At 41.5% G+C, this 22,162-nt stretch overlaps 1 protein-coding gene and 1 long non-coding RNA gene across 16 annotated transcripts in view; one reads left to right on the top strand and one right to left on the bottom strand.

The window, feature by feature from the left end:
- ncam1b (neural cell adhesion molecule 1b) overlaps positions 1-19,693 on the top strand; it is a 66,990-nt gene extending 47,297 nt beyond the window's left edge. For 5 of the 13 annotated variants that reach the window (XM_019266349.2, XM_027280454.1, XM_019266350.2 and 2 more), the window contains 12 exons: positions 1,861-2,011; positions 2,223-2,410; positions 2,736-2,832; positions 4,861-5,031; positions 5,610-5,738; positions 7,817-7,819; positions 9,705-9,829; positions 10,138-10,318; positions 12,587-12,785; positions 14,493-14,609; positions 15,394-16,488; positions 18,629-19,693. In XM_019266349.2, the coding sequence (XP_019121894.1) occupies positions 1,861-2,011; positions 2,223-2,410; positions 2,736-2,832; positions 4,861-5,031; positions 5,610-5,738; positions 7,817-7,819; positions 9,705-9,829; positions 10,138-10,318; positions 12,587-12,785; positions 14,493-14,609; positions 15,394-16,488; positions 18,629-18,749 (2,577 nt within the window). In that variant the 3' untranslated portion in view covers positions 18,750-19,693. Of the gene's footprint in view, positions 1-1,860; positions 2,012-2,222; positions 2,411-2,735; positions 2,833-4,860; positions 5,032-5,609; positions 5,739-7,816; positions 7,820-9,704; positions 9,830-10,137; positions 10,319-11,364; positions 12,315-12,586; positions 12,786-14,492; positions 14,610-15,393; positions 16,507-18,628 lie in introns of those variants that run through there. The other 8 variants (XM_010736689.3, XM_010736688.3, XM_010736687.3 and 5 more) reach the window with 6 other exon arrangements.
- On the bottom strand, positions 2,275-21,276 carry LOC113746089 (uncharacterized). 3 transcript variants are annotated; one of them, XR_003462591.1, is made up of 4 exons: positions 20,505-21,276; positions 4,820-4,958; positions 3,343-3,435; positions 2,275-2,404 (listed from the first exon to the last, which is right to left on the bottom strand). It is a non-coding gene; the product is annotated as an uncharacterized LOC113746089 (long non-coding RNA). The 3 variants fall into 3 exon arrangements; XR_003462593.1 differs by lacking the exon at positions 2,275-2,404 and adding an exon at positions 2,844-3,233 and having other exon boundaries at positions 4,840-4,958; XR_003462592.1 differs by lacking the exon at positions 4,820-4,958.
- Between the last annotated feature and the right edge of the window lie 886 nt (positions 21,277-22,162).

Below are 22,162 nucleotides of genomic sequence, written 5' to 3'. Positions count from 1 at the left end.
GTTCCAGCAGTGTCTCGCTGCTCGTCTGCCGGCAAAGCTGAAGAAGCTGTCGGAGCTCTGCTGTCACTTTGGTCTGATTTATTAGAGCAGCTTCTGTCTTTATTTTCTCGCGCCAGGTTGTCACACAGACATGCATCTGTGTCTTAAAGGCAACAAATAATGACCAAAGATGTTTCTAACAGACAACCACTGTGGTACATTATGCATTCATACTGAAAATCCATACTCATAAAACATTAATGAATCATGGTATTAAAGTGCAGTACATCATTTTCCTCGGCTATACATTGACGATGAGCTTCATATAGAGGACGTGTGGCTCTGGGAAAACTCTCCAACATTTTGATGCTGCATTCTCTCTGAAAGCAGGAGCATGAAATGAAAGAGGACTGAAGCATACTGACTCACACAGTCGAACATGTGGCGTGTTGCACAGATGCAGGAGTCAGAAGCGGTACCTCAGGGGTCGAGGGAGAAATGATTTCTGAACAGGGGTCAGAATAAAAGGGTAGTGTGTTATGTAAGTGTCTCCCTGGTCCTGCTACCCGTTATGCATAATGAATGCCCCAGACATGCTTTGTCTATTGAATTTGAATACAAACTAACGAGGGTTTCTCTTACATGGCTGCCCAGACTGGGCCCTAACTCAATATGTGTAAAAGCATCCGTGCCATTGTTTTGCCTGCAGCTTGGATCAAAGCCATGAAAGCAACCAATAGGGAGGACTTAGATACTCTGCAGCACCTTGTAAAAGGAACAATTCACACAGACACTAAAGCTCTGTGTGTAAAATAATACTTTTATATATTAAAAAAACAAAAAAAAAAAAACCACTTGCATGTCTCAAATCCATGAAAAGTCTGAGACTTACTGAGTACGTGTTTGCTCTTGAGTATCTGAGATCTACTGTGATCAGAGGAAAATCACGTAGCGGCTTTAATAAACTGTTAGGGTGAAAGTTCACCCAAATCTGTAGTGATGCAAAAATCTGTTTTTATTTGTACAGACTGCATAATACATTAGTTACCAGAACCCAGGTCTCCCCTAAAAAGACAAATGTGGTCTGTCTGAAACTATACACCCACAGTTTAGTGTCACATGGCAACAGCAACCACAACAACACAGGAGCTGTTGACCCCGAAGGTCAGGGAGCCACTTATGGTCGGAAGTTGTACCACTACATCTCGAGTGAATGAAACCAGGTATCTCTAGACCGGGAAGGTCATTTACACATCTCATTAGGCAGAGGTCTGTTTTTTTACCCCTGGTTTCAAATGCTGTGTGACTTGGCATGTGCTCTTCATCACTGAAACTGGGGCGTGTACTGAATGTGAGTTCAGGGAATCCTGCAACCTGCCAGACCAGAAATAACCACAAGTGATTAACTTAAGATGTTGTTTTACTATACATACATATTTTAAAAAATAGTTGTTGGCAGCAACACTGAGCCCCGAGTGTCTTCAAGATAAAAGTGCAAGCCTGGCATGTAAAGTAATGCTCTGCTGTCTGGCGTCATGCATCAGCGTATTTCACGAGTTGCTAAGCCCTCCGTGTGAAAAGCTCTAGATGGTTTCTGGTGCCTTCTGTCATCAATTATTGATAAGCTCCCCTGTACTGTCAACTCCGTCCTCATGTTTCCACATCTTGACAGAGCAGAGTGTGCCGACTTTTTCATTAATGTAAATGTCTGCTCTGCTTATTAGAGGCAGGCTTTTCTTTCTAAAGATTCCTTTTGTCTTTTTTCCTTTCTTCAGGTCATACATCTTTCTGCAGAAATGTGCAAATATGGGCTCTGGAACATAACCGATGTGAAATGATTTGTTTTGTCCTGAAAGCGAGCTATTTTCTGCTCTCATTTAGAGTCTGGATGGAAATGTGGTGGTGAGGAGTGATGCTCGCGTGTCCTCCCTCACTCTGAAGTATGTCAAGTACACAGACGCCGGGCAGTACCTCTGCACAGCACGCAGTGCAATTGGAGAGGATGCTCAGATGGCATATTTGGAAGTCCGCTGTGAGTATTTCCTTCGCTATTAATAAAAGTGTTTAAGCCCAAATGAGTACGCTCTTGTAAAAATGACTTTACAACAAGATTGCCACTCATCCACCTTTTTTTAACTGAATAAAATAAGCCTTTATAAACTCCACTTTTACTTCTTCATTCAGGAACCACAAAGCCTGAAATGTTTTTGCAGAAACCGTATTAAATGTGTTCTTTTCACTAGATGCTCCTAAGATCCACGGTGCAGTGGCTGTGTACACCTGGGAGGGAAACGCCGTAAATATCAGTTGCGAGGTCAAGGCTCATCCCAGTGATGTATCTATTGTGTGGCTGAGAGATGGACTGCAGCTCCCCAACTCCAACACCACCAACATTAAAATCTTCAGAACTCCTTTATCCAGCTACCTTCAGGTACACACACACAGAGAAATACATGATTTACAGTCCGTAAAACAAACACGCACACACACACACATACACGCCTCTTATGTCATCAAGTTTTCATGAGCATAGACCTGAAGTGAAGGGTTTTCTTTCAGCTCCATTGTAGGGGGAAAAAAAAAATCAGATGAATAATTCAGCAGCAGGAAAGCTCACAGCAACAAATAAAAATAGGCTACTCTAATGGACAAACCGAAAGGTCACCTTCAGAGTGTTTGACACACAAGTTCTGTTCTTCTGTTTTGGTACACTGCCCTTCATTTATTTGCCTCTTTTTCTTTCTTTCTTCTTCCAGATAACACCCGAGTCCGAAAATGACTTTGGGAGCTATAACTGCACTGCTTCAAATGAGATGGGTACAGAGTCCAAGGAGTTCCTGCTCATTCAGGCCGGTCAGTTGTGATTCATAGCGCTATGTTGTCTCACATTTATGTCTGATTTTTCAACGTGATGAACGATAATGATGAGACGTCTCGTGTAGGCGGGTATGCTTTCTATAACCGCTTAGATCGTTTCAGTTTAGTGAGAACAAATAACATAATCAGTAGTTAACGTAAATTTCATTGTTGCGCACAAATTGGATTGAGGGGAACGCACTCGGCTTCGGGCTTCAGGAACAGATTTTTCACTCATATTCAAAACACATTAGACCAAAACATCTAACACAATGAGAGATTACACAGAGCAGTGTTTGTGCAGATAGATGATACATGTAGATGAAAAAGGCGATGTAACCGACATCAGCTCATTTACATTCCTTCCCTCTGGTTGTTTTACGGCTCCGAGGATTTCACTTGAAATGTAGAACAGTGTATATTATTGTGCACGTCCAGGGTTTTGTGCATTATGAATTAAAAGGCAATTCATCAAAGTTACAACACTTCATTATAACGCCAACTCACCACCAGCTGATACAACAGGCTGCATATCCCCCCAGCAGATGAGACGAATGGAACGGAGAGGGTTAAGGCCGCTCTGTCCACTGAAGACACGATCTGAAGTAATGAATGAAAACACCACATTCTTACCTCAGGGCAGAACATGGAGAACCACAGTAATCACAGTGTGTCTTTTCATTTCCATGATCAAAGTGATTCAATACAGAACTCTGCTCACACCCACGGTCACCAGAACGCACTTATGGCCAATCTCATTGGGTTAAATCATTCAAATATTGTCATTTTCATTAAGGTAGAGAGCGCCTTAGGTTGTTTCAATCATTAGACGTGACTAATGAGGCATTGTCAATTTATTACAGGTAGGCACATTGTCCACAAATCCCAAATTTAGGGTGTCATAGTCTCAGAAGTCTTAACTTTGCATCCTTTTAAAGATCAGCCGTTGTACGATGCATCATACTAAAAGAGCGATATACGACCACCGTCAATGTGATGATGACACACACGTCCAAAAGAAATGATAGAAAACTTTTCAAACTCTCAGTAGACAATGAGTAATTATGAATCACAGAGCCCACAAATTTGCGTTACAGCAACACAAAGTAAACAGATTTAGATTTGATATTTTTGCAATAAATGGCTCAAATGGAGCATTCGTATATGAAATAACTGCATCGTAATTTCATTCTTTGTCAGATCTGCCCACAAGACGACGAGCAACTCCAGCTTCCTGTCTCTTACTTTTCTCCAAACAGTCTTATCTTTTTTTTTTTTTTCTTAGTACAGATGTGAAGTCGTTCGGTAGAGCTCTGCTGCTGCAGACACTTTTGGGAAGCGATATTTGATGATTAATCTACTTTTTAATCCCAAATGTTTAAAACATTCAAAACTGTGAACTCTCTTTCTGCCGTCAGAATGCAGCCTGACTCCAGGTGTTAGAGCGAATCACCGTCTCCTCTAGGGGCCCAGATGGTATTACAGCACAGTATGTGCTGAAGATAGCTCTTTCTACTTGTTTAGCATACTCATTTCAGTAGATGTCTCTGCCACGCACTACCTAAACTTTGACATAACATTATAGCTGTTGCCTCGTCCATCCATGAACTGTAATTCTGGCGCTGCTCCTCTAAAGCGTCGGCTTAACTGACTGCAAAGTGTTTGAATGTATCTAAAATCTTTCTTTTCCAGCTCAAAGGTTTATCAAAAGCAAAACGAGCAGCTCGCTATTTTCTGTGGGTGTCTTTGTGCAGTTATCATTATCATCCAAGGCTGTTCTTGAAACACAGGAGCTTTTTGGATGCTTTCCCTGCCTTTATTTTTCTTTGCAGCCAGAGAAACAGCATTCATGTCACAAATCATAGATTTCTTACATAGCTGAAAGAGCCCTGAGATGCATTTAGATCTATTAGGAGCTGCAAGCTCAGTCTGTTAGCGTAATGGAACAATGGAGTCTGACAGCGTTGGCATGCTGCAATCTTACAGTTTCTGTTGTAATCACACCGCATTTCCTCCCTTAACCAGAGGTGCCATCAGCTCCTTCCATCAGCGAGGTGAGACCCTTCTCCACCACAGCACTCATCCAGTTTGAGGAGCCCGAATCGACCGGAGGTGTTCGCGTCCTGAAATACAGAGCGGAGTGGAGGACTCATGGCAGGGGCAGCTGGGTGCAGAGGATCTACGAAGTCCAAGACGGTAACTTTAAAACAAGACTTTGGTGGGAAAAGATTGAGAATTGTACGCAAATCCCAACAAAATTAGTATGTGAGGTTTTGTTTTAGACATATGAAGATAGACCGTCAGCATTATAAAAATACTAATAATTAATTTGAGTGATTTTAATTTAAAACACATCAGCCAGCATTAATGTGCATTAGTTTAGCTGTGGAAAAAGGTATTACATTTCTTTGCTGAGGTCTTAAAAAGCATTACATTTACTGTCTGCACAAGCGTGCAAATACCCTCAGTGATTAAGCAATAAATGAATAAGTAAATAAACAGTAGCAATATTATTTCTAAAATGATGACTTTAAAACAGCTGTCAGTTATTTCTGTTTCTGGTTTTAGACCTTCTTGGACCATCTTCTAAATAGATTTATCTATTGTTTAAACATTGTTGGAATGAAATGAGAGTTGAGCTAATCAGTGTTTACCTGTGCGGGAATTAATCATGCATGTATTGTTTGAACAGGGCCTCTGTTTGTTTTGCCGCTAATCAAAGTTATCAAGGTGTTCTCACCAGGGTTTGCACTGCCTCTGATATACTGTAACAGGCTCCGCCGGCGAGGTGACTATCACCGGCCTGAAGCCAGAGACGGGCTACGAAGTGAAGTTGTCAGCGATCAACGGGAAGGGCGAAGGTGAAAACAGCCCCGCTGAGGTCTTCAAGACGGAGCCTGTCCGTAAGTGTCGTAGTTTATAGCACACTTTAAAGCTTTTATCAGACCTTCTTGACCCGTATCTCCACAAACATATATTTCCAAGAAGCCCTTTCTGTGCTTGTCCATCCCAAACTCATTGAACAGAAGAGTTTGTACGCTGCTGGACAGCAACACACAAGTCCAGCATTGAGGCCTTTTGGACAGTCTCACAAAAGCTTCCAGCGGCGTCTTTTCAGTCTCAGTCTGTTCTCGTCCAAGTTTGTCACCGAGTAAAACTGACAACAGGAACTGACTCGCTGACTGACCTCGTTGTTTTGTGTATTTAGTTTTCATGGAGGGACCTTCGAATCTTGGGAAATAAAGTAAAGATCTGACTGGTTTAACACGACGTTGCTATTTAACACATTAAAATTCCACATTGATTTCATCACAGCTCACACCTGGATCCATTTACCACACATTCACAGCGTTTTGTTCTAATTATGTGCTTGCAAGCTATGAATTTGAATATGAATCAACGAGTTATCCCTTTGAACCTCAGAGTCATGAACTCATTATTTAGTTTTTAGCCCCCTCTGTTGGTTGGCAGTGCATGTTTTTGGAAGAATAAACCGCTCCTCCTTATTGGCTTCATGATCAATGTGCCTGTTGACTCATAATTTTGGACATCATTCAACATTGTCTGCATGCTGATTATCTCCTCATAGCTTCATTTTATCATTTTAATCATGTTTTTTTTGTTTGTTTTTTTTTAATCCATTTGCTCATCTGTCTGTTGTATCCGTCAGGCAAAAGTAAGTGCTTCAAGCTCTCATTTTATTTTTCATCTTCCACATGTTCGATGGTTTGAAATGCTGTTCAGTATTGAATTGGAAAAAAAAAAAGACTTGATAGAAATAGCTTTCCTGTTATTAATTTAATCCCACTCAAATCAGCATCTGTTAGATATTTTTGCAATTAAAATCATTCTCATTAATTATCCATCGCCCGTTTGAGCGTTTCATGTCTTAACTGGTTAGAGGGATCAATAACACAACATGATCACGTACATGATTTAATTTAATTCTATGACAAAATCAATAAATGTTGTTGTCTTTAATATAACAACCTGCATTTATTGACTTTTTTTATTATTAAAGACAGCAGAAAATCTTTAGTTCTCATTTTGTAATGGCACTTAATAATTAAAGACTGAGACTACAGTAACTTTGCTGGAATATTTCCATGAAATCCACTCCCGCAAAAAAAAAACGATTTTACCATCATGCCAGCTTTGTGTCTTAAAACAGCCTTTCAGTTTCACGTGTGCTGCCTCTCTCTCTCTCTCTCTCTCTCTCTGTCGTACTAACCTTAAATGTGACAATCATTATATAAACTGTTGTGTTTCCTCTTCTTTTCTGTCAGAAACTCTTCAGCAAAGTGTTATCACAGAGACTTCAGCCAGTCATTCGTGCAGACAACTGATTCTGATTGCCTGATATTTTCTCTTTTATGTCCCTAGACGGCATTTTTAATTTTTTCTCTGAAGACACAGGTTTGTTCTGTAGCGAGGATAATAGATGATTAGTCGTTACTGCTGTAGCTGTTTCTCTCCCCACAGGATAACCCTTTCATCCCTCCTGATTAGCTGCTTCTGTGAGCGCTGTAGAAAAATGTATACGTCTTTTTTTTCTAGAGACTGTGACCTCGTGTGGCTGTGACCTGTAGATTGTACTCATTCCTTGAGTTGGCAGCTGTCTTATCCAAATATGAATATTCACAAATTCATGGCTTATGAATTAATTGGCTTAATGACAGTATTATGAATTAATGCCAGATCTCATGCACATTCCCCCTCTGGCTCCAGCTTTGGTGTAATTTGGGGATGTTTACATTTGGATTAGGGCCCATCAGCATTGATTAATTAGTTGCTTTGCGTATTATAAAGTCTCTAAAGTCAAAAAGGATAAAGCTGTTGGACGTCTACTTCCCAAACAGAGTTTGCTTTGTTGTGATTATTTTTGTCCCCTACCTGTATCTATGTCTTTTTCTGCCTCTCACGTGTTGTCATTTCATGTGACTGTTTGCATGGTTCTGATGATCCCCCCTCCACCCTGCAGAAGGTAACTTACTGTCGCACATGCAGAATCCCCAACAGTTTAAACAACACATTAACCGCTTCTATGCAATCATGTAATACGTTGTCTACCTCAATCCTATTAATCAGCCATGTAGACATTTGCCTCAGCAGGATAAATGAGAGAGAGCCAGAGCTGTCTTCACGGTAATATATAACAGTCAGGAGTGTTTAAAATCAGCATCACTCGGATGGTATTGATAGCTCGCTACCTAAAGGGATGTTACCACTCCTCCTCAAAAGGATGTGTTGCTATAAATCAAGTGTGTAAATGAACAGTTTCCTCTAATCACTGGAGCATCATAATCAATGTCTACACAAGCTCTCTGCAGAAATTGTTCCTTTTGTGTTCGCTCTGGTTCTCAATCAAGAGTTTTCAGTATTCATGCTGAGAGCAGTAGCTACCCTGTGCATTGTTTCCTCCATACTGTTAATCATGTTAACCCTGAATCCCATGCTTCAAAGTCTAGATCAACTAAAGCGGACTGCTTTTTAACCTCTTTATTGTTGTCTGTTTAATTATTCTTTTGGTTATAAAGTGCCTTACAGTTACAAAAAAGAAGAAATATTTAAAGATATAAATAGTAAAGAATAAAAACAAATTAGGGTGAGGAAGCATCAAGTACTTTTAAGAATAAATAGTTCTTGAAATGAGATTTGAAAACACCCAGAGTTGCTGATCTGACCCTGGGAACGAGACCAAAACTTGGGAGAGCTTGGTCACCGTGAGTCTTCAGCTTCGAGTGACAAACAACCAGAACGTGTTTGTGATCAGCAACCCAATGATCATGTGGTGGAGCCAAACACCTTACAAGTCATTTCTATCCTAAATTTGACAGGACGCCAGCGTACTGAAGCCAGCATCTAATGTAGATCTAATCGTGAGCTGAATTTTAAACTTCTTGTAGACGTGCCACAGCTTCTTGGCTTCAACAAGAATACGATGCATTACTATAATCAAGACTTGAGGAGGCAAACACAATAGACATTTTTATCAAACTGTTGGAAAGGAGAAGCGGCGTGCTTTGGCACGGTTTCTTAATTAAAATATAACAGGAGTGAATAAGATGTTTCTCAAAGATCAATAGAGGATCAAAAGTGACCTTGCAGATTTCTGCCTGCAATTAGTCATATAAGGAAAATGTAGCCAAATTTGAGAAGTTTCACATTTACATTAAAGCTAGACGGCATAAATATCATCAAATTATATTAGCCTGCTGAGTCTGACAGGCTGTAGTCTGTGTGCCCTGAAGACACTTTGTCTGCAAGAGATACAGAGAATGAAAGAAAGCAATTATATAAATAAATGTTGCCTTACTGCTGCCATCTGATACATTTCTATTTGACTTTATCGCTGCGTGTTATGTGTGAAGTGTTTAATGTTGATTATGGAAATCAGTCTTATGAGTTTAGAAAGGGAAAGCGTTTAAAGCATTCCAAGTAGGTTGTTCTGCACAGCATGTGGTAATCTTTACAAGCAAGCCCATTCAACAAAATCCCACGTAAACATTCCCTCAGGGTCATACGAGGCTGCAGGAAGGCTGATTTCTCATTGACTGAAATGTCAGTCAGCAACTGAATCAGATAAGCATGTGGCTGTGTGTCATCTGGTAATTAGTCTTTAGACATGCTATCTTGAGGTGAGCGATTAAGGAAGGGCGAGTGATTTTAAAAAGGACAACAACAAAGAGGCCGGTTTCAAGCTCGAGTCATTTTTGTTTCTAATCAGGGTTGTTGTCATTGCTCTACCTTTTTAAAAAGGTACTGGTTGGACTGACAGTCTTCCTTCAATAAAATAATCCTGTAGTTCTCTGCATCTGTCAAACAAGCCTTTAAATAACCTCCATCTGTGCTCTTGTGTGTGCCCGTAGGGAATCCCAATCCTCCTAAACTGCTAGGGGCACTTCAACCCAAAGGCAACTCCCTCAAAGTCAGCTGGATCAAGCAGGACGACGGCGGCTCGCCCATTTTACATTATCTTGTCCGCTATAAGCCAGTGAGTATTAGCTGTTCTGCACATAAACATGATTTAAAATGTAAAAAGTTGATCAACAGACAATAAATCTGCAACTATTTTGATAACTGATTAATCACGTACAAGAGCTAAATCTGCAACTATTTTGATAACTGATTAATCACGTACAAGAGCAGACACCTCGAGGAAAGATCATGACCATTTTTTTATTTTATTTTATAATGTTTTATAAATAATTATCTGATTTATTTAAGAGAATTACCTGCAGATGAATAAGTAATGAAAATCATCAGTTGCCCTTAATGTATGTCCTGTAAATCTGTGTGTAGCTACAGGCAACAGAGTGGAAACAAGAAATCCGGCTGCCCAGCGGCAGTGACTACGTTGTTCTCAGCGGGTTGGAGTGGGACACCGAATACAACGTGTACGTGGTGGCAGAGAATCAGAAGGGCAAATCGCAGCCGGCGTCCATGTCCTTCAGGACGTCCACAGAGCCAGATGCCATCCCAGGTACCCTCCCGCTGGTCACTCGCACTAAACTCTAAACTAAAAACGTCCAGAAAACTGCGGAGCCAAACTCAAAGCTCAAAAAGCAGAGCGTCACGTTCTATTTTTTAAACTCTCTAGCCCTGAACGGTGAATGACAGCTAAATAAATCTACAGAAAAAATAAAGTATATTTCCTGGATGGCGGCGAGCCAGAAATGATTTTCCGGCTGTATTTTCTGCCTTTTAAAAGTTCTGACAGCCCGTGCTAAATGAGCTTGAGTTTGCGCTCGCAGAACTGGGACAGGCTCTTCCCACAGAGGATGAAACGATCTCCTCTGAATAACTGTAGTTTTTCTTTAGCTTTGTTTACTGTTAGGCTAGCAGCTAGAGTGGATAGTCTGTCCCTTTTTAAATTGACCCTTGATAACCGCTGATTAACTCGTACCTCCAGGTCCTAACTGCAGCAGAGGGTTTTTTAACCAAGCGTACAGAAACCAAACAGCTTGTCAGATTCCCTTTAGGTGTTAGACACTGCCGAAGCATTGCAGCAGACCATTACGTCTTCCTCTCACTTCTTTTCTAATTCATTTTCCAATCTAAAGCATTTCCCACTCACCCACCACTGAGTCACCATCTAGCCAACATGGTGTAGTCTTCCTGTTTGTGCTGTGCCTTTTTTGCTTTGATGTGTTGCTGTGTTTTTGTTTTGTTTTTTCCTCCCTCAATATAAGAAATCAGTTTCTTTTTTCTTTGTTTTTTTCACTTTTGGTTTTCAGACCTGACACATTTTTCACTTTCTCTCTTCCTCTGTTTTCCCCACCCTTCTTTTTTTCCTCTTTGTTTCCCTTCATTTCCCCACCCTCCTCTTCCTTTATTCTCCTCTCTCTCTCTCTCTCTCTCTCTCTCTCTTTATCTTTCTCTCTCAATGTTCCTGCTCTCTTGCCTGGTCCCGGACATTGGTGCGGTGGACCACGTGAACATTTTCGTCCTGACCTGTGTGCATTTTGGTGTGTTCGGGGGTTGTGCTGCACTCCTCCCCCCTCTCCCTCCACCCCCTCTCTCCCTCAGCCACTCAGGGCTGTTCATCTGTGACATGCACTTCGGTATCACTCATCTTGTCCCTCATCACTGTGCTCCTGCTCTCATAGTTCTCGTGGGGAGGGAAATTCACACCATAACTGTAGAGGATGAGTTTGCCTTCCTCTGGCCTGGCTGTCTCTCTGGATGCTTTCACTCCTTCAAACAGACTTTTGTCCATGACAGACGTGTCTCTGGTTGTGGGTGAGATAAAGGATGCTGCGTAGCTTGAGAACAGACCAGACAGACGCGTTGAACCGAAGGCAGTGGAAATCCTCCGCCTCCTACAGATTCACTCTGCTCAGCATTAGCACAGCCAGTCATCAGCACTAGACAACAGAGAGGAGCGCCAGTTTACAGTAATGATAGTGGAATTGAAATGGTTGTATTAAAATAGCACTTAGATCAGAAAGAAGTCTGTGCTGGGCCTGTCCGTTTACATAAACACTGTATTATATTCTTTAATCGCTCACACAATGATGCACATGTACTGTAAAGGTCTGTAACATTAACGTTTACACGAGTGAAGACAGAAACTCCTAACTGCAAACATGTTTGTAATAATAATATTGGCACACTTTGACCAGCTGTATACAGAATTTATCGTAAGGGAAACTTATTTTTGTGCGGATTACTGACACGTGTTCAGATGTTTCTCATGCATGTAATGTGTATCATATCATTCAAAGCATATCTGTTTTTATACATTTATATCAGAGGGTGTTTTATTCTAGCAGATGTCGATGACCTGTTAATTATTGGTGTCTAAAGATTTATGTTTCTGCAATCTTCAGCTATAATTAAAACGGACTTTACACAAACAGTGAAGATACATCATCGCCTTTTTGTGTTCGTAGAACATGTCGGGTAACTAGCAGCACTATGTCGAAGCTTTGGTTTGATCTTTCTAATAACCAAATGAATGGTTTTTCCTTCTTAAAGCACAGATGTTTGCGTTTAATTATTTATTTATACACTAATCGAACACAGCGGTCTTCACAAACACATCACACTCCCATCTAAACTCACGCTGGGGCAACTTGAGCATATCGGTGCTCATAGCAGGTGAGTTGTTTCTGTTTTCTGGAACTATCTGTGCTTACAGTAGCATAGCTGCACTTTATTTAGTCGTTCACGGCTGTTTCTCTAAAACTGTGTCACGCTACAGTTATTCAGCACTCACCCCCTCCTCCTCTTGTCTCGTGTCTGGCAGATTTGGGTGATGAAGCGGCGCTCTCCATGGGCATCATGCTCTGGGCAGGGATCCTTGTTGTAGTATTTGTGCTCCTGCTGCTGGCTGTGGACGTCACCTGTTACTTTGTCAACAAATGCGGCCTCATCATGTGTCTCTGTGGCAAGTCCGGCACAGGGACCAAAGGACACAACTTGGAGGAGGGAAAGGCAGCTTTCATGTGAGTATCAGCGGCACTAGTTATGCAGTTCAGGTTTAATCTTTTGAAACCTTTCATATATGCATCTTATTCTGGCAACAGATGTTGTTAAAGATGCTCTAATCAAATATTTCTATATTAAGGATCACATGTCTGTGTGTGAGGTGAAAAACAAGATTTATCAGCCGACTCTGCAGCTCACTTGAAGCTTGTATTTTTTATTTTTTTTGCAGCTTTCTGATGATTGATTTGTTTTTAGTTTTGTTTCAGCCGTACTGCTGTCAGCAGCGTTGTTTCTAGTCACAGCAGACAGCTGTTTTCAGCAAGCAAGCTGTCCAGCACCAGGCAGCAGTCAGAGAAAGTTAGCGACTAGTCGGTGAACATAGTGGAGCGTTTAACCGCATATTCCCCTCAGAGCTTAAAGAGGAAGTAAATATTGTTCTTAGTTTACATCTGGCATAAACATGTAATCTGGATATATAAAGAAGAAATATTAATAATAATAGATGCAGAAAACTGATGTCAAACATCAAGTTGTTCTAATTTCTTTTTTGTTCCTGTGTCTGTACTTCTACTGAAATTAAAGACTACATTTCCCAGAAGGCCTTTAATGAGGATTGTGCATGATAAAGGATTTTACCTGAAGGTTATGTTTAGGCTGATGAAGGAAGAGATAACTGGGGAAGAGTTTTCCATTAAGAAAAACAGAGCAAGAGTAGAATCAAACATTATGGTCCTCTCAGTCAGTTTCCACTGGAACAGAAAAAATACATGAATCAATAAAACGGGTCCATAAACGAGATGAAGTTTTTAGAGTGTCTTTCTCCTTCAGTGAAAATATAAAAGGATGCTGAGTTGTAAGTGAAGCACTGAAGGAATATTCTCATGTGCACAATAAGGCTGCTTCGAACCATTCGGAGTGGGAGGTTGCATCGATTCAGTCCAAGTTTCATACGAGCAGTCCCACTTAAAAACAGCCGCGTATAGTTTTTCACCAGTCAGCCGACTCGAGGGCTGCATGAAAAGATTCACATAATCACCGTTTGCTGCTTTTATTTATGTATTCATATATAAAAAACACTTATTTTTAGTTCTTGTGTGAACAGATCTGGGACATCTAGATGATTGTAACCCCAGTATTTATTACATCTCCTTCTACAGCTGAGGAGTCATTCAGTTGATTATGTTAGTAAGAAGGTTCCTGTGGAGTCAGCATTTTGGTCTCATGGTCTGCCGAAACCAATCCACACTTCCTCCAGCAGGAGTGCTAAGATCCAGTGAATTTGGATTTCTGTTTGGGGGGTAACACAAATAAAAACATGTCCGATTTTCCCGAATCTGAAACAGAGAGTTAGTAGAAGTAGACTCAGTAGTAGTAGTGTTTCTCATACATGAAGCTACCTCACTCTGGTATGTAAGCATCCTTTTCCCAGAGCTGCTTTTTATTCACTTAAGTGCAGCCCTTGTATAATTTGCCTTTTTTGAATTATAAGCGTCAGTAAGTATCTGAGTTCATCTTGAGTAATCAACAGTCAGGGGTCCTTTATTTCCTTTTAGAAAATGTCAGAACTGAAGAAGCTCTTGAATGGAGTAAACATCACGGATCTACAACCAGGTCCGGCTGCCTCAGATTTCACCCTTCTCCAAAGATGACCTTCACAGAATTTATAGCTATGATAACTCTTCTGTGACATCATCTGTTGCCGTTTTTGTCTCTCTGTCCTGCAGGAAAGACGAGTCCAAAGAGCCGATAGTAGAAGTCAGAACAGAGGACGAGTGCACAGCCAATCATAACGCAGCGGGGCCGACAGAACCCAACGAAACCACACCTCTCACAGAGCCAGAGTGAGTAACACCTGACACGCAGCACACGGCCTTCTTTATCGCTCTTTTTTTAAGCCAGTGTACGTTGCACTCCACTTCAAAGAATAATTATCTTATTCAACAGGACTAAAAAATTCGACCCCTTGAAACGATTACAAAAATGTTCAGGTCATTCTTAAGTGGAGTCCACTGAGCCGTGTTGCTTTTCTGTTTTTTATTCCCTCTGAGAGGGATTATTGCACTTTGTGTTTCCTCTCCAGCCTCTGGAGATTTTCTGTCTCATTGTATCAAGGTTGAAGCAATACCAGTTAAAGACACAGAAAGGCGTTTGTCCTCTCTCTCTCTCGAGTGTGGTCAACTCACATGAAGCCATTTGACAACCTCAGCGAGCCCATCTCTCACATCAACAGGCTGGGGAAAAATTAGATTACAGAGCATGAGATGTCGCTGGTACTGTTTAACCCGTACAGGTGGTTCTGCGTGGTGCTGTAGTTTTCTGCAGGAAGACTGGTGCTCTTTTTAAAAGTACATTAGTTTTCCTAGTCAGCGTACTCCATGTTGGTGTGTGTATGGGATGTATCCTTTAATGTTCACTCACAGCATGACGCCTTCTTTTTTTCTTTGTTTCTCTTTCTCACTAGGCTTACTAGTTGCTGTTTTTTTTTTTAAGTTGCTTTCTCTATGTTTGTGTGAACTTCTAAAGCCAACTAATCCCTCTGCATGCTCTCGTCCGGGCCACCCTTCCTCTGTCACAGTCACCCTGGTGTCTAGTCTGTGTGTCTCTGTTCTCTCCCTGCTCTCTCAGGCTGGCGGCTTACACTGCTGCTCTGGCACTGGACACCCTCTCCTCCGTAGCCACCAACTCTGACACAGCCACTGCAACAATTGACCCCGGTCAGGACAGCCCCTCTAGCGAGACCACTACCCTCACTTGTAGCCTGTCCACCCCTGCCAACGACCCCTCAGAACCTTCACCCACCCCCGTCCCGGCCCCGACGCCAGAGTCGAACACCGCCCCGCCGACTCCCGTCATCTCCACCTCCGCCGTCGAAGCTAAAATGGCCCCGTTAGTAGAACAAAGAGGAAGTAACGTCGTAGAAGAACAGGAGAAAAAGACCACCCCGCCTTGTACGCCTGAACGGACTAGAGCTCAAAAGGCTGGGACACCGATACCACCGAAGCGTAGACACTCTCCTAAACTCGCCGCCCTGAATGCTAAAGGTAGCCCCCCTGTATCTCCACTGGCTGCGTCCTCTCCCGTTCTCGAAGGCAAGAAACCAGCTCCGAGTCCACCGGTGAGCAAGCTTTCCAATCCGCCACACGCCGTAGCCTTAGACACCGACACACCAGCACAAACTGCCTCCACTCTCTCAACCACTGCCCCTCCAAAACCAGACCCCGATTCAAATCCAACCGCCCCAGCTCCCAGTGGGTTTAGCCTCACTGCCTTTGACACACATGAGAAACCAGCTGACCAAACTGTTGACGATAACATACCCACTGCCAAAGAAGCTACAACTAGCGCTCCTCCAGTGATCCACGGCGCTCTAAAAGTCCCGGACGCTGAAGAATCTGCTCCTCTAGTTGCAGATGTCCCCTCTCCTTTACCCGTTACTCCCATTGGCCTCGAGGCGCCGGTCTCAAACGATTTCCTCACATCAATGTCAGACACATATGACTTACTAACCCCAGACGCGGGGCCCAAAAGATCAAATTTAGAGCTAGAGCTGTCAAACGGGACAGAAAGATTCTCCGAGCCTCCCGCAGACCTCATTAGCTTAGAGAGCCCGCCCTCTGCCCCCTCTCTGCCCAATGGAGACGGAGCAGACCTCCCCCTCTCAGGCCCAGTTCTGGAGGCATCAGAGACTCTGGCCAAGACTGCTCCTCCTGTCAACGATGAGTACGGCTCCCTCTAGAGGTTTATCTGTGTGTTTGTGTGTGCGAGTGTGTAACTTGTATGCCCATTCATTCACCACCGCATCTTGCCATTGACCACACAATATGAAATATTGTAATGGTAAACTGTGGTAATGACATTGGGATAATTACTAGTGAGATGTTGTGGATTGTGATAGTCGAGTGACATGATGGTTCTGGTTTTCTTTCTTTATGCTTGTGTGTGACACTGTGGGGTCTCCACTTTTTTGCAACATTCACCACAAGAATAGTTGAGCCCCTTTCAGACATGCACCTTGTTACATAGATGTGATGGGAATTTAACACGTCGCTTAGCGTTAGTGTAAAAAGTCAAGATGACAATATAACTAGGTCAGAGCCAGAAACATTTCCACACAAGTCTGAATTAGATTAAAGCTGTCAGCGTGCTTCATCAGAAGTCGTATCGTCGAACAGCTTTGGAAACCCCCCGTCCCGCCACAACTCTCCGACAGACTAATCGTAACTGACAGACTTTGAGTGCTGATTGTCCAGGTGAGCAGAGGTGAAGAAGTGATCTCTCTTTCTCTTTCCTCTTTCTCCATCTCTGTTCATCTATTTCTGTCACTTTCTGTGTTTACATCACTATAAATATCTTCCAGGAGAGACGGTCTCAAACTGTGCCCCATATTTATACCAACTGTCCCATTTTCGTGTCCCACTGCCTCCTATGATGCCTCACCACGCCTTCTTCTTCTTCTAACTCACTATCTAAAAGTTATTCTCAAAACCCGGCCTTAGTGTAAAAGCTGCAGCGGCACGGATACAGACAGAAATCACATGCACATAACAAAAGTATCACTTAATAATCAGCTCTGCTGTGCAAAGAAACTTAAGTCACTTTAATGAACAAGGAAACACTGCATGTCAGCCAGTTTGAAGTAGAGAGAGACTGATTTTTTTCTCCCTGCAGTGTGAACCTCAACAAACCCAACAACAACCAATCTGCATGGATCAAATTAAGAATAAACGGCAAAACAATAACAGTCTGAACAGATATTACGGGTCCCACCTGGAGTCGCGACGGATTAACTGATTAGTTGTCAACGATTAAATTAATCACCAACTATTTTCTGAAGCGATTCAAATTTTGACTTTTTTTTCCTCTGATTTTAGTTTCATAAATGTGAATATTTTTCTGGTTTCTTCACTCCTGTATGACCCTAAACTGAATATCTTTGAGATGTGGACAAAACAAGACATCCGAGGACGTCACCTTCAACACTTTCTGAGCTTTTATGGACCAAACAACTCGTTTGTAAATCTAGAAAATAATCTGCAGATTAAATAATAATGAAAATAGCCGTAGGCTGCACCTCTAAAGCCCCCACACGATGCTCATTAATAAAGTGTCGAACGGGGAAACACGTTTTAAAATCAATCAGCGAAGCCTGTTGATATCATTACTCTCCAGGCTCAGCTGTGCCACTACTCCCTCTCGTGCACCAGATGGCAATATCGCACAAGCAAACAGTCCTGTCATGTGTGAATAAAGCCGTAACAAACACCTACGTGTGTCTGCAACACTGTCAAACCTGCTATGTTACATGTTCCATGTCTGAAAGGGGCTTTTGCTTTAACGGCTAAATGTTTTGTCTCAGCCAGTAACTGTGCTCCCCCCTGAATGTTGCCTAAATCCTCACCAAACTCTGCAGCTCTGCTAAAGAGAACAGAGACTAGACGGTGTTTTCCTGCTCTGAACTGCAGAAGAGAGAGAGGAGCTGCAGGCAGGATGTAGATACTGTGCTTCACCGCTTTAAGATGAACACGGTTCTCACGTAACACAAGCCCAGAGCTCTTTCCCGTGCCAGAGTCTCTTTGAAGTAGAGCTAAACTGATTAATTGATCATATTTGCTAAACACTGTTTGTTTTAGATCAGGGAGGCTAGCTGAGGCAGGATGAATTACACGAGTGTGTTTAGTTTTATCTGACTGTTGTGGAGGTGGTGAAGAAATATGTAAAAAGACCTCTAACATGCTGTCTCTTTACATATTGGGTGAATAAATATTTAAAACTGTTAAGACTGAAGTATTTCATGTTTTCTCGCAGAGAAAAATAGATTTCTTATTTTGCACTCTCTCGGTTTTTTTCCCCCCCATTGCAGGAAGATTTTCTCTGATGAGAAAGGCAAACTGGAGGAGGCAGAGTTATCAAACGCCCTGACGGAGATCGCTGCAGAACACAACAGTGTCATACAGACAAATACCACCGAGAGCAAAGCATGATGGGCCGGGGGGCGAACACCCCAGCAGCTCGATTTGAAAACATTTTTTGCAGCAGCATTAAGCGAGAAACACTGCAGGAGTTTTGATTTCCAGTGCCCTTAACTACATATTTAAAAAAACAAAAAAAAACATACAACACACGCGAGTCGATTGGTTAGAGCGCACTTTGACTGTGCTTCATTTCTGGTTCCATTCATGAAATGTTTACTACACCCGAGGAGTTTATCTTTAGGTCATAAGAGATTTATTTTATTTTTTTATTGTTATTTTATTTAACCAGTCAGGACTATTAAGAACAACCTCTTATTATATATTGATCGCTTGGTAAATATATGAAATTAGACTCTATACTTTCTATTGTGCTTATAGTTTGAATTGCAATCGCGCACAAGTATTGAATTATGAGAAATGTAAAAAAAGAAAAAAGAAAAAAAAAACCTGACAATATATAGAAATTATTTTTCTTATTTTCATGTTCAACTGTTCAAATATAAAACTTTTCTTTTTTATTTTATTTTTGTTTGGTCTCATTAAATAGCTTGTTCTGCATGTCTGACCTGCAAGTGGTTGTAAAGTTTTTGTTTACAAGGTTCATGTTCTCACTTCATGTCCGTTACAGGGAGGCGTCATCTCTCACAGATACGCTGGCACCGATCAAACACAGGCCCGAGTTCAATGTTTGGATCATAACCATATTTGTTATGGTTGTTAAAAATAAATAAATAAATAAACAAACATGCAGGATTAACCCACAGCCAGCTGCAGGGGGAAAGAGAGTCACACGACAGTCGTCAGTGTGCACGATCAGATCCAATTTGGCTCATTTTATGATCAGTCTGTCACTGCCTTACCACAGCGTTAGTTCAAAATGTTCATTAATAAACTGAATTTGATTTGAGGGGAGAAAAAAAAAAGAAAAAAGAAAAGGCAACTCACTGAACACAAAAAAAAATGCCAGCAGAAAGGGATGAAGAACCGCGAATCAAGTGAATGTCTTCTGATCTTGCTCTAAATATATACGCCACGTATTTGAGGGAGGGGGGTGGATGAGGTGCGACAACTACAATAGCTATTGTTTCTTCCTCACATTAAAGCAGATCAAAGGTCTGGATTCGTAGTTTGAGTTGTGCTTTTTGAAGCAAAAAAATAAATAAAAATAAAGCAAAAAAAAAGAAAAAAGAAAAAACATTTTGTACTATTTAAAAACTACAAAAGATTTCTTTTCCATTTCCTGCCTGCAAGCTTGTGCACTGTGCCTGTGTGTCGATAGATTGTCTTGTCATCGGTTTCTATGATAATCTGCATAGCTTTGTCGTGAGAGATTTTAGCCTATTCTTTTTTGATTTTTAATATATTGTATTATTAGAAGAAAAAGTATGATAAATGGACTAATGTGGTCATTATAAACACGTGTAGTGTATAAAAACTGTCAGTCTCTGGTCACAGCACTATATATTGCCAGTGAAGGAAGGTGTGTTTTTGAGCCTTGGCATGAAATCTGTCAGTACTTCATAACGTGTAACTACAAGGCAGACGTGCCCGTGTTTGTTTGGGGGGGTGGGGAGCGGGGGGATTGATTTCATGAGTGTTACCTTTGGGGCTTGTTCTGGCATTACTACACATTGTTTATTTTTTATTTTTTATTATCGTTTCTCTCTCTCTCCCAGTTGTTATTCGAGTGTTCTGTAATGTGGTCTCTCTTTTGTTTTTTTCAGTTTGTGTCTTTTTGTACAAAAAAAATAAATAATCACTCACCAAGAGCGACTGCTTGACAAGTGGAGGATACCACTGGCAGGAAGCAGGGTGGTCCCACCTGAAACAGGAGATCAAACTTTTATAATAAAATAGATAATAGATGTAACGCCCAGAGAGAAGTGAAGTATGTGAGAGGAGGAAGAGGAAGAAGAAGACCAGCTTTACTCAGCCTGGTTGGCAGACCACCTTGCTCCCTCCTCTGGATGCTCTTTTTTTTTTTTTTTTTTTTGGTTTTATTGGGTCAAACTCAGAAAATATCTGTTGTGTACAGTCTGAGTGCTTAACCCATTTACAAAATAAAAAAGAAATGGTTTCCAAATCTAATTTTGTCCTGGCCCATTTTTGTCATTAGTTTCAATTATTTTTAACTAAAAAAACAAAAACAAAAACAGAAGAAATGCACAGCTTGTAGTGACACCTCTCAGACACAGGATGTCAGTAAACGTCTGTGTTTGTATTCCCTCCTTTTGTTTTCGCCATGTCATGGACACACACACACACACACACAGAGGACTATTTACAGAAAGGTTACAGTGCAAACAGGTTGTGTTGGAGCTGGACATAACAGACAGAGGAGCAAATAAACACGTGTTACATAATGCATGCATGTGCAGGAGTAAAGTTGAGACTTCCAGGCTGTGTATCAATGTGGGTTTGATATTTTCAGCTGTGGCATCGTGACATGAGCCCGCAACACACCGGTGCTGTGTCAACAACCACAGCCGGCCGGCACTGACCCGGGATCCGGTTTCACTCACCGCCTGGCCCCCAGTCTTACCCAATATTATTCATTCTTCTTCTTCTGTGGGTGACCTGTTTAGATCTCTATCGGCGTCACATTAACCAGTTTGTGCTTCTTATTTCAGGACAACAAACTGGTCATGACCTGGTGGGCTGTCAGTAGTTCAGATGCCCTGTAGATGTCTCTGATTGCAGCCCGTGATGGAGAGCCGAGGAGCGGAGGGCGATCATTCAGAGCCGTGACGTCTCCCAGCTGATGATTTGCAGCCGGTGAAGGTGGCAGCAGGCAGGCAGGATGATACAGGATGTTAGGCGACGAGGCCTTCAAAGTAAAGGGCACAAACAAATGTGAGGGATTGTTGCAAAAAGTAGCAGCTGTGTTACTTTTTATACAGAGATCATCTTGGATGTGTTTAACCGGGATGACTTCAGGAAGAAGTCACTCAAACAACACAACCATTACTTCACAACTTAAAATACAATTTGAAGGTATTTGTAGAATAGAAAGCTTTTTATCGTCATCGTACAACAGACATACTGTAAGCGCAACGAAATTACAGGGGGCTTCATCGAGGTGCTGCTTCTAATATAGGTAATAGTATAGACAAAGATAAAACCACAATATAAATACAAATGCAAAAATAAAATATAGATGCTATACAAAGAAATCAGGGGGCATTCATAAAAAGTGAATGCTGCATCTTGCTTGTATTTGCATAGCAAATGGTAAAAGCAATTACACAATTATTGCACATGAGATTTTATGTTAGTGCATGTGTGCATTCAGGATGGTGATGGCTTTGGGAAAGAAACTGTTCCTGAGTCTGTTTGTCTTGGTTATTGTCACTGAGTATTTCCATTTTTCTACTTCTTCATACGACATTTTACTTTTTTACCAGATTTAAATCATTGGACTC

The sequence above is a fragment of the Larimichthys crocea genome, chromosome VII (assembly GCF_000972845.2).
Source record: "Larimichthys crocea isolate SSNF chromosome VII, L_crocea_2.0, whole genome shotgun sequence".
NCBI lineage: Eukaryota > Metazoa > Chordata > Actinopteri > Sciaenidae > Larimichthys > Larimichthys crocea.
This window is presented reverse-complemented; position numbering and strand designations above follow the sequence as displayed.